General features: G+C 36.2%; 1 protein-coding gene across 1 annotated transcript in view; it reads left to right on the top strand.

The window, feature by feature from the left end:
* GABRA2 (gamma-aminobutyric acid type A receptor subunit alpha2) overlaps positions 1–12488 on the top strand; it is a 117358-nt gene that overhangs the window by 42457 nt on the left and 62413 nt on the right. The window contains exon 4 of the mRNA XM_065878250.1: positions 7973–8040. Coding sequence (XP_065734322.1) covers positions 7973–8040 — 68 coding nt within the window. The remainder of the gene's footprint in view (positions 1–7972; positions 8041–12488) is intronic.

The following is a 12488-nucleotide window of genomic DNA, read 5'->3' on the forward strand; positions in this document are numbered from 1 at the left end:
GGTATATATAATACATACTAATATGTAACATATACATATTACATCAGGTATATGATGGAATGAAAAGTTGAAATGACATCATGTTTTATAAAACCAGCACCAACTATTTAACTGGACTGTAGGTTTCTTTATTATTATTTCTACATTATTTTATCTCCTCAGATATATAACTTTAGACTGGTGCATGGCAAGTGTGTAATAAATATATATATGATGTGACTATACTGGCACTAAAGATACCAAATAATCTTAAACTAAATGAAAAATTCTTCCAATGGTTGTGTTTTTGAATGACATTTTATTATTGAAATAGTTATTAGCATGGGATTTTTAAGTGACAAAAAACGTTTCAGTACAGCTCTCTAAGTAGTTGTTGAATTTGGATGAGATAAAATGAATATAATTATGCACAGTTCACAGGGTGATCATGAAATTATATATAAAAATTTAACCCAGTCCATGCATATAGTAAATTCTTAATAGGTAATAAGTTCCTTTTACTATCACACAATGGGAATTCAACAGATAAGACAAGTATTTAAGGGTTGCTACATGAAGTTTCTAAAAGTTCCTAATTACATGTTAGGTATAAAGTAATCATAACATTTTCCAATATACACACTGTCAGGAAACAGCATCCAGTGATGGGAGATAAGTTAATTACTTTAGGAGATTTCTTTTATACTAATATACTAAAAGATTCCTTTTAGACTAATATACTAAAAGATTCCTTTTATACTAATTTGGGCCAAATTTATTTTTAAGAAGAAATTGATACTATCATCAAATTAGAATATCAGTTAGCTCCATTTTATAAGTACAGAATTTCTTTTTGAAGCTGATCCAAGAGATTCAGGGAAAGATAGCAAAGGTTTGTAATATTGCCAACAAGGCTCTTCATGCATTTACCTTTAGGATGTTGTAGATGAAAAATGTTGGATTGTTGAATATAACTGAACTCTATTAGAAATAAAGGCAAATGATCTTATGCTTTTAGCATCTGAATCTAAAACCATGCCTTAAATTTTTTCCCTATATGTTTAATGTAATTCAGCACTTTACCATCATAATACTTTTTCTACATGTAATTTATTGCAGGTTATCCATAAGTGTAAAGATAATACTTTATCTCATATTTGAGTATGACAGGATTGGTAGGGCCTTATCCTTGACCATAATCTTCTGTGATAATCTATGTTGCTCCATATTATGCACATAGAACAAAGTCCTGGGCACTGTTGAGTGGTGAGTAGAGTGGGGTAACACACAACCATTTAACAACTCCTCATGCATTAGAAGTTACAATATGATTTGATTATTTCATTTGAAGAAGTAAACATTTCTGGAACCAACAGAAAGACTAATTAAATACTCAGGGATGGCAAGGACAACTTCAAAGAGGAAGTGTTATTTGAACTTATTTTTTAAGAACAAGGATTAAATGAGAGGGCATTTTATGTAGAGGAAAGAGAAAGCACCTCCCCCCACCCCCCGCCTGAAAAAGAATGAAGGAGAATAACATGGAGTTGGGTATGGCTAAGGTATACAGTGTGGGACAGTGTTGGATCAGGATGGAAAGGAGACAAAGATCATGAAGGGTCTGATGTGCTATGCTGTGATCTTCAAACTTGATCTTTAGGCAAAGGAGAGTCATTGAGAAAAATTTGATCAGAGAAGAGACATCACATGATTTATTATTAGCAGTGTCATGGAGGGTATAGGAGTTGGTGAGACTAGAAGCAGGAAAACTAAAAGAGGCCATTCCAGAGGTCATTGCCAGTGAGGATTGAGAGAGAAGGGAAAGTCAAGAACGATGTAGGAAATATAATCAACAGAACCCAGTCAACAATGAAAATGCTGGATATGAGTAAGAAGTTCAGCCTGAGACTAAAAGTTTGACAACTGACAAAATGATGGTGGCTTTTACCAAGACTAGAAATAGAGGAGGCAGAAATTTGAATATTTGAAGCCATGGCCTATATGAGCTTTTTAAATTTAGTGTTTTCAATGTCTATACTTCTATTACATTTAAATGCTTTCCTTCTACAAAATAGAAAAGAAAGAACTGAAAAATTATTTTGCAAAGTAAACGGAAATATCGCTGTCCACAGCAGTATTTTGTGAGGATGGTGAAAAGGTCATAAAAGAAAGAGTCAATTAGCAAGCTTTAACTTATGCACCTTTTTTTATAAGAAAGAAAATTAATACAGTGGAATTTTTTCAATCCTTTGTATTAGTAACATATATGCACACACACACATATATATGTGAACTGTAGTTCTTAGCACATTAAGAATGCTCAATTTATGTTGATTTATAAAATAATTCATTATCTTAAGGTAAAAGCTTATCATTATATATATTGGACATAAGAATCATTTTTTATTAATATGTATTTGGGGAGCAAAATGTAAATTTATATCAGCATAGTTTTTATTTTAAAATTCTCATAACTTCGTTGTTAAGCTTGTTTCTATCAGTAGTTAGACAACAGCATAGGATTTCAGGTTGGTGATTAACAAGCTCCAAGTTTCTAACTAACCCAGGGATACTAGATATGTAATAGCCTGTGCTCATACTAAACTTTGAACTCTTAGTGTTCTAGGGTATCCCATGTGCTCTGGATGCCATCTTTAACAACTTGAAATGGGATGGGGTCACTAGAATCTCCTCAAAAGAGAATCTAACCTGTGATAGTAAAAGTGAGATCTTTGAGAACATCTTCATTCTTTCCCCTGTCAGAGTCCCACACTGAGCATGTAGCGAGGTCTTGATGAAACATTACCTTGAGGAACATAAATTGCTTCTGGCACCACTAACAGCTTCCCTTTGAAAACATTCTCTCCCTTGTCTGTCAGGCAGGGGATGTCTCTGGACAATACTTAGTAAACCCTTAGTAGCTATTTGTTAATTGAACCAAACGGTCCCACTAAATCCATGGGAATCAATGTGCATTCAGTCTCCTCTTCCCTTTCCTAGTTGATTTCCTTTACTAGTGCTTTGGGGAGAGAGGTTTGTCTTCAGCTTCCTCACCAGAGCCAGCTGAATCATTAGGTACTGAAGAAAGACATTTCAAAGAAAGAGAAGGCACTACAAATCTTCTACCTGGTGATGGTTCTCAGGGCCAGAACAGTCCCAAACCTTATTGGGGGATAGATAGACCCTCCAGTGATTTCAAAGTCAGATTCATTTGTAACCCATAATCAGTGACTGTCATGATGGGGTATGTTTAGTTTATCCTTTGAGGACTTTGTGTCCTGTCCATAAACATACAGCCACCGTGATTCTTGTTTCAGATCCCCAAATGTGCTATACTTTTTAAATCAATGCATTTTCATTAATAGGAAAAAAAATCAAAGTAAATAAACAAAACTACAAGAACAAACAATATACAAAGATTCAAAAATTTAAAAGCACCAGGAGTCACACTGAGAGGAAATTTCATGTATTCAACATATGTTTATATTTCATGTTTCCAAATCATTGCAAAGAATCAAAGTCCAAAACTTAGAACTATCATGAAAAATGCTTGTAAGAAAACACAATTCATATTGGTTTTATTATTGGTCTTAACTCTTCCTGATTTTATGGGCACTATATTTATCAAACAGGTGTTAAGTGTCTACTGGGAGGAAGATATTGGATAAGCAGCAGCAATTCTTTTGTGGTGGAATGGTGACAAATTATATGATCAGATTGCAAGTTTTCAACTTTTTTTTTTTTTTTTTTTTACGGTACCCGGGCCTCTCACTGTTGTGGTCTCTCCCGTTGTGGAGCACAGGCTCCGGACGCGCAGGCTCAGCGGCCATGGCTCACGGGCCCAGCCGCTCCACGGCATGTGGGATCTTCCCGGACCGGGGCACGAGCCTGTGTCCCCTGCATCAGCAGGCAGACTCTCAACCACTGCGCCACCAGGGAAGCCCAAGTTTTCAACTTTTAATAGGGAACACTAAGTGCCATATACACAAAAGTCGGTTAAGTATTTGTTGACTTTACTGAACTTGTCTGATGACAAATGGCACATGTAGCTGTTAACAGAAATCATCCCAGGAAGCAAAATGTCTTTGTTGCTGCTGAGAGAGTAAAGCAAAACAGCAATGGCTAACTTGTCTTAAAATATGTGCACGACATCCTATTTATGACACATGGTGAGCAAAATTATTAGCATCCTCAGCTTCTTGAAGGGATGTCATTTACAGTTTGATTTTACTCTCCATCTTATGAGTGTGTGCCCTTATTAGTATTAGTGTTATATCTAAATTACAGGGGTGAAGACGATATAGCTTATTGCTTGGATGGTTAGCTGCAATTAATTAATTAATGTCTTTTAATACAATTAATATCTTTCCTGACTCCTTAATTATTATCTTTTTTTTCTTCTTAGAGTATGTGAATGATGTTTGTAGTTGGCTTTGGCTTCTCACAGAAGCAGACTCTAAGACACACAATCATCTGGGAAGGGATATCAGGCCGACACTAGCTGAGGGAGGTCAAAGTGATACAGGGAAGGGAGGACAGCCAAAGCAGGGTACCATGGTGAGCAGGTTACTGCTGAGGACAGTTGTAGTTTCCTCCCTGAAGTCATCTGGGAAATGGTGTAGAGCATGCCTTAGAGTTGTCTCCACTGAGAGGGAGAGAAAGCTGAGTTCCTCCAACTCTCCTCCATCGTTGGTTGATGGCTGTTCCCAGGAACACAAACTTTTCTGCAATTACACTCTGCCCTGCACAGCCAGGAAAAGCCCTCAGGCAGAGAATCACAGGAGCTTGCAGCAGAACCTCCCAGCATGTAGAGCAGCTGTCCCCAACCTTTATGGCACCAGGGACCGGTTTCATGGAAGACAGTTTTTCCATGGACTGGTGAGGGGTTGGTTCAGGAGGTAATGCGAGCAATGGGGAGCAATGGGGGAGCGGCAGATGAAGCTTCGCTCGCTCACCCGCCGTTCAACTCCTGCTGTGAGGCCCGGTTCCTAACAGGCTGCAGACCGGCACCGGTCCACGGCCCGGGGGTTGGGGACCCCTGATGTAGAGGAATCATGATTGTCAAGGGGCTGTGGACAAAGGACTGGCAGCAGGTGCTACATTGGTCTTCTATGGATGTATACTATTGTAGATGTTATTAATATAATTATACTATCAAATTTTTTACTTGGAATCATCATCTATTATAATAAAAATAATGCACAGATATTTTGCACGTAACTCAGAAGTTCTCTCCTCTCCAGGAACTTTCCTGCCACTAGACCTAAAAACCTACTTCCATTTATTTCAACATTCTGTCTTCTCGCCCCGATATAATTAAGGATATTCCCTCCTCCTTCTTCCCTCCATGTATATAATGTCAGTCTCTTTAAATGAATGCACTACCTGCTTACTCAGGAATATTCCTCTTTCACTGATCTTGTCTCCTGAATATTCAGCGGCTCCCTTAGTCCCTTCCATCTGCATTGCCATATCCTTAACTATCTTCCACCTTAAACAAGCAAACAAAAACTGTCTCTTTTCCCCCACCTTCCCTTGTTGCTGTTTCCCTTCACAGTCGAACTTCTCAAAGGTTGTTTAAAATCACTCTAGGCTCTTCCTCTTCTCTCACTTCCCTCACTTCAAGCTGGCCTCTGCACACATTACTTTACTAATGGCTCCCAGGTCTCTAAATTCAGTAAATATTCCAGACTTCAGATTACTGGATCTCTCAGCAGCAGTGACTGTACGCAACTCACTTCTTCACAGGGGTGTAAGCTGCCTTTGTAACACTATAATCTCTAGCTTTAGGGACACTTTATTTTCCTCTACTTTTTCTGAACATGCATAGCAGGAGAATATTCCTTGAAATGCATACATTCTTTAACTGTGTTTATGAAGTCCATAAACTTTGAAATTATTTTCTTTAAGGTAACTTTGCCTATCTCTGTTCTGTCTTGAGGTGTTGCTCTTACTGTTTAGAGCTTTGAGGGTAATTTTATTTTTCTCTCTTTACATTCTTAGTTGGCACCTCATTGCAGCCACTAGGATGATCATATTCTCCTTTACGCTTTACTTGCCATTTGGTGTGTAAGTGGATATTCTTCATGTCCTTAGCATGAATATATTCATGTATTTTTATCAACTCTCTTTTCTAACTTTACAACTCCAGATTAAGGAGAATAAATTCCATTTGCCTTTATTTGGGTGAAGACTACCATAACATTTTAATTTCTCTCTCTTGGAACATTTTAAACCAATATCTATAGTGACTAACGTTTTATTCAATTGTTTATTGAATAAATGTGAGAGCACGATTGATTTTGTATGAGTAAGAGGAAAAAGACATATATAATTCAGATCCAGGACCAGCTACATAATTTGTGAGGCCCAGTCCAGGATGAAAATGCATGGCCCTTTATGCAAAACATAATGAAGAATTTCAAGGAAGGAAAAACAGAACATTAGACCAGGCATGGGACTTTTCTGAGCACAGGGACCCATGTGACTGCACAAATTGTATAGCTATGAAGTAGACCCTGTGCAGGTGTTTGGGGGCAGGTGGCAGCTGAGGATTAACTTTAGAAATGAGTTTCAAATGAGTTTTACAACAAAATTTCACAAATACCATTTTTTTTGGAATAAAATAGTATATAAAATAAAAATGTTGAAGGAATATATTTATTTGGAACACCATAAGTGTGCTTTTGGCACAGAGTATTGTGGTAAATAGAAATATGTAGTTGATAAGGAAACACTTTTAGTTTTAAATTTATTCTTGACTGTGGTACAGTGCTTTGTTTACCCTGAGGGCTCAGGAGCCAGAGTGCTTGGTTCCTAAAACCTGGCTCTATCCACCCAACAGAGTGTGGGTCATGGGGCACATTTCCTTATCTTCCCATACATCAGTGTACACATATATTGGGATGATAACAAAGAATCTATCTCATAGATTTCTCATGTAGATTATTACATTTCAAGTCCTTTTAAGAGTAAGCATTCAGTCTACTCTGTTATTTCAAAATCCTTTTACTTTTTTTTTTGCTTTAGTGGATACAATATTCCAGACTCAGTTTACTGTCTCTTTCATGGTTGTGAATTAATGTTCAGTATAATATTAAAATATTTCATGATATTGTTTGTGTAGAATTACACACTTGACACTTAGCAGTTAAGGCATTAAGTTCATGATGGTAGAAATTAATGATGTACTTTTTTCTTATAAGAATACTGAAGGGGTTTAAGTTTTAAATTTTTCCTTTGAGCTTTCCCCCCATTGCCATTTGGCTTATTTAAAATCAAAGATCTAAATCACCTGGTTAATAAAGCAATCCAGTTAATTGTGCTACACTTTATAAGTTACATAAATTTCAAATCTAATTCAATTTAATCTTTGCGGTTTAGGCATTCTTAGATACATGTAAAGGCAAGCTTGTTTGGAAGTAATCCTTGTGATTAATGAATGTTATTTGCTTTTATTTTTATGTTACTGAACGATAAAGCTTTTTATAAAATATGAATTATGTTTATTTATAATGATTAACAATGTGTTTGTGCTTTATTGAGAAGATACACTAATTTACAAACTAAATCTCTACCAGCATGAAATACCATTTGAAATATTTCGTTTAATGGTCAATTACAGGACTGTATCAAACAGTAACCATACCAACTGTACTTTTTTATTTTCCATACTGGTGGTACATTTAAGATAGTTTCTGAGAAACTATTCATTCTGAGCAGTGTGCTGAAAACAAAATGCTCTAGTCAGGTATAGTTTCCAAATAAGAATGTCATAATCCTTCTAAGCATTTAGCATCTAGGATTGTAAGACCCTATGAAGTAATTAAGTAATACAGCTATTTTTGTTGGTTGTGAACGTTGAAAAGAAAGCAAAAACGAAATATTCCCAAATATCACAGAACTTTCTAACCATGCCATGTACTTGACCCCTTCTCTCTCCTGTGGTTCTCATTATATAATGTCTATATTCAATCTCTTTTTCTTACACCAGACAGTATTACTGAAGTCTTCACTAACATCTATGTGACCAGTTTTGGCCCCGTCTCAGATACAGATATGGTGAGTTTTTCATTAAACAGTATTTTTACTTCATATAATGGGAAGTTTGGGGGTATCTTTAGTGTTATAAATTCTGGATCTGTCTCATGCCTATTTAGTCTGCCCAAATACATGGAGAGTTAAGGCTGTCAATCTGCTTATATCTGTGTGCGCCATTCTAACTTGAGTGTTCAGATTAACCCTTCATATTTTATATTATCTTCAAAATTTTCTACCCAGCTGCAGTGTGGCAAACAATTGTTTAAATAAAAATAATGATATTACTGAGAACCCGGTATGCGGGCCTCTCACCGTTGTGGCCTCTCCTGTTGCGGAGGCTCCGGACGCGCAGGCTCAGTGGCCATGGCTCATGGGCCCAGCCGCTCCGCGGCATGTGGGATCTTCCCGGACCAGGGCACGAACCCGTGTTCCTGCGTCGGCAGGCGGACTCTCGACCACTGTGCCACCAGGGAAGCCCAAACCACTTTGTTCAGTTAAGGCCCCTACTTGACTTCCATACGTCTGGGGCAGTTTCATAGATAACTCCTTCTTACAGGTTGTGGTTATGGTCGGTGTTACAAATGGAAACCTTCTATTAACATTGAGTAAGGTGGATTTCTTGTCATCCTAGCTACATAAATACACTACATACACTCATACATATAAATTAATCTAAAGAAAACTAGAATCTTAACATTCTTGAATTCTATGGAACTGGTCTTTATTTTTCTTTAAAATGAGATCAGTAGAAGAGGGAAATTAGTCTGTTGGGTTAGAAATCAGTGGGCTAGATACATCATCGATAAATCCTTGGTTAAGCATAAGAATTTTAGTAATCCATCTTCCACTTCTACTGCTATCTACAGTGCTCTATTATAGAAGGTTTTTGGAAAAATTATTTTTCATCCACCTTCCTTATGGTCAGGGAATGAGAATTAGAGGAGATGCCCTTGACCCTGCTTTGCCTGGCCTTTCTCCATCATGTCATCTCTTCCCAATTTCTTCCCTTTATCTGATACCCCAAGGGGAAGGATAAGTGTGCAGGTTTTCCACCTGGATAAACACACAAAACTAAAGGTTTTCCTTTTTTGCAGATGCTCGCTAACAATATTAGCCAATTATTTTTTATTGAAGTATAGTTGATTTATAATATTGTGTTAGTTTCAAGTGTACAACATAGTGATTCAGTTATTTTGTTTTCAGATTATTTTCCATTATAGGTTATTACAAGATATTGAATACTGTTCCCTGTACTATACAGTAACTCTTTATAGCTTATCTATTTTATGTATAGTAGTTTGTATCTGTTAATCCCATATTCCTAATTTACCTCTCCTCCCCTGCCCTCCCCCCCGCCACCTTTGGTGCCCTTAAGTTTGTTTTCTATGTCTGTGAGTCTATATCTGTTTTGTATATAGATTCATTTGTATTATTTTTTAGATTCTATATGTAAGTAATATCATACATTATTTGTTTTTCTCTGTCTCAGTTACTTCACTAAGTATAAAATTCTCTAGGTCCATCCATGTTGCTGTAAATGGCAATATTTCATTCTTTTTCACAGCTGAGTAATATTCCATTGTATACTTATATACCACATCTTCTTAAGCCAATTTTCTATTGACAGGCACTTGAGTTGTTTCCATGTCTTGGCTATTCTAAATAATGCTACTATGAACACTGGTGTGCATGTGTCTTTTAAAATTAGAGTTTTTGTTTTTTTCCAGTTATACACCCAGGAATGGGATGGCTGTATCATATGGCAACTCTATTTTTAGTTTTTTGAAGAACCTCCACGCTGTTTTCATTAGTGGCTGTACCAATTTACATTCCCATAATTATCCATTCTATTGGGACCTCCCTACCTTTCCTTTAGGGAGCAGATATGCTGGTTTTATCACTAAAAAATCAGTTTTTCTTCCACCCAGAGCCATTTCTCTGACCTCATAGTTCTTTTTTACATTAACTTGGATGGCTGAAGATGTAAAGTGGAAGAGGGGTGATGACCCCCAATTTTGGGGAGGTGGTTGATACCAAACACTGCTGATCTTTGAAGTTCTTTCAAATTAGAATGTGACGATTTAAGTGCTTTTGTTCCCCAACTTCTGGCATTAGCTACAATTCTGCAACAACAGGAAAGATCCCACTTTTCAACATAACTCTCCTCCTCCCTTGCAGTATCCTATATCATGACGTGAAATATTAATCCTCCTCTTTCCATAGGTTAATTTCAGTGTACACAAACTTGAAAAGAGCACAGATACATATTTTTAGTAACAGTGTGTATCCCAAACATTATTGGTTGGCAGTAAAGATAATATTTCTCTGAAGCTTGTCTCAATAAATGCTCTCTATCTTAGAGACCGTGAGAGTGAGCACCTAACCTCTATGTGGAGTCAAGTGCAGAGAGTCAGAATTTTGTCAAGCACGACATTGAAAAATTAGCAGAATATTATATAAATTATGGTTCTTAGATGGTTAGCTATGGTGTTTTATCACCAGCCAAAACAGAAAGGCAAATGATATAGGACCCCAAAATATCAAAGTTTTCAATGTTTTAGATTTTTGTGTAGTGAATATTAATACTAAGAGTTACTATGCTTAAGTTTTTTTGTTTGTTCATTTTGCAGAGTGAGTTCTTTTACCTGAAAAAATTCAGAAGTAAACAAATCTTCATATATGCTTTTTCTAGACATGCAATTGTTTGTTATTTGAGGGTTTTAGACAAACAGTTATATTTTTGGCAAAATATATGAAGAGACTTTTTTCCACTGGTGATAATGGATTAAACTAATCCTCCTCTTCTTTGTTCTGACCATTCTTGGGATCACTGAAAAATTTAGAAAGCTGGTAGCTTCAACTCAAAATGGATTAAAGACTTGAATGTAACACTTGAAACCATAAAACTCATAGAAGAAAATATAGGGAGTAAGCTCTTTGACATTGGTCTTGGCGATGATTTTTTTAAAATTTGACACCAAAAGCAAAAATAAACCAGTAGGACTGACTATATCAAACTGAAAGCTTCTGCACAGCAAAAAACCATCAATAAAATGAAAAGGCAATCTACAGAATGGGAAAAAAATATTTGCAAATTATGTATCTGATAAGGGGATAGCAACCAAAATATATAAAGAACTGGTACAACTCAATATTAAAAACAAAAACAAAAACCACAATCCAATTTAAATAAGGAATAAAAACTGAATAGACATTTCTTGAAAGAAAACATACAAATGACCAAGAGGTACATGAAAATATACTCAACATCAATAATCATCACAGAAAAGTAAATCAAAATCACAATGAGATCTCTCCTCACACCTGTTAGAATGGCTATCAACAAAAAGACAAGATATTCTGTATGATATCACTTATCCACTTATATGTGAAATCTAGAAAATAAAATAAACTAGTGAATATAACAAAAAAGAAACAGACTCAGAGATAGAGCAAACAAACTAGTGGTTACTGGTGGGGAGAGGGAAGGGAGGAGGGGCAAGATAGGGGTACAAGTTTAGGAAGTACAAACTACTATGTGTAAAATAAATAAACTACAAGGATATATTGTAGAGCACATCACAGGGATTATAGCCAATATTTTATAATAACTATAAATGGAGTATACCTTTAAAACTGTGAATCAGTATGTTGTATACCTGAAACATATAATATTGTACATCAACTACACCTCAATAAAAATAGTTTTTAAAAAAGGCAAGAGATAAATGTTGTCAATGATGTGGAGAAAAGGGAACCTTTGTGCAGTTAGCAGCCATGTAAATTGGTGTAATCAGTATAGAAAACAGTATGGAGGTTTCTCAAAAAATTAAAAATAGAACTATCATTCATATGATTCAGTAATCCACTTCTGGAATGTATATTCAAAATGAAAATAGGATCCCCAAGAGAAATCTGCACTACAGGTTTTTTTTTTTTTTGGCTGTGCTGCATAGCTTGTGGGATCTTTAGTTCCCCCACACAAGAGATTGAACCTGGACCCCCCGAAGTGAAAGCACCGAGTCCTAACCACTGGACCGCCAGGGAATTCCCTGCACTCCTTTTTTTATTCATCATTTTCCACAATGCCAAGATATGGAAATATGATGTGATATACATATCACATGAGAAAGAGTGAAATCCCGGCATTTTCGACAACATGGATGGACCTCAAGGGTATTATGTTAAGTGAATAAACCAGACAAATATTGCATTGTATCACTGACATGTGGAATAAAAAAGTCATAAAAAGAGATGTTAGATAAGTGGTTGCCAGCTGCTGAAGGGTGGGGAAAATAAGGAAAGGTCGGTGAAAGGGTATAAACTTTCAGCTACAAGATGAATAAGGTCTAAGGATCTAATGTAAGGCATGGTGACTACAGTTGATAACCCTGTATTGTATAATTGAAATTCACTAAGAGAGTAGAACTTAAATGTTCTTGCCAAAAACAAACAAATAAATAAATAGA

This window comes from Phocoena phocoena, chromosome 5 (assembly GCF_963924675.1).
Source record: "Phocoena phocoena chromosome 5, mPhoPho1.1, whole genome shotgun sequence".
NCBI lineage: Eukaryota > Metazoa > Chordata > Mammalia > Artiodactyla > Phocoenidae > Phocoena > Phocoena phocoena.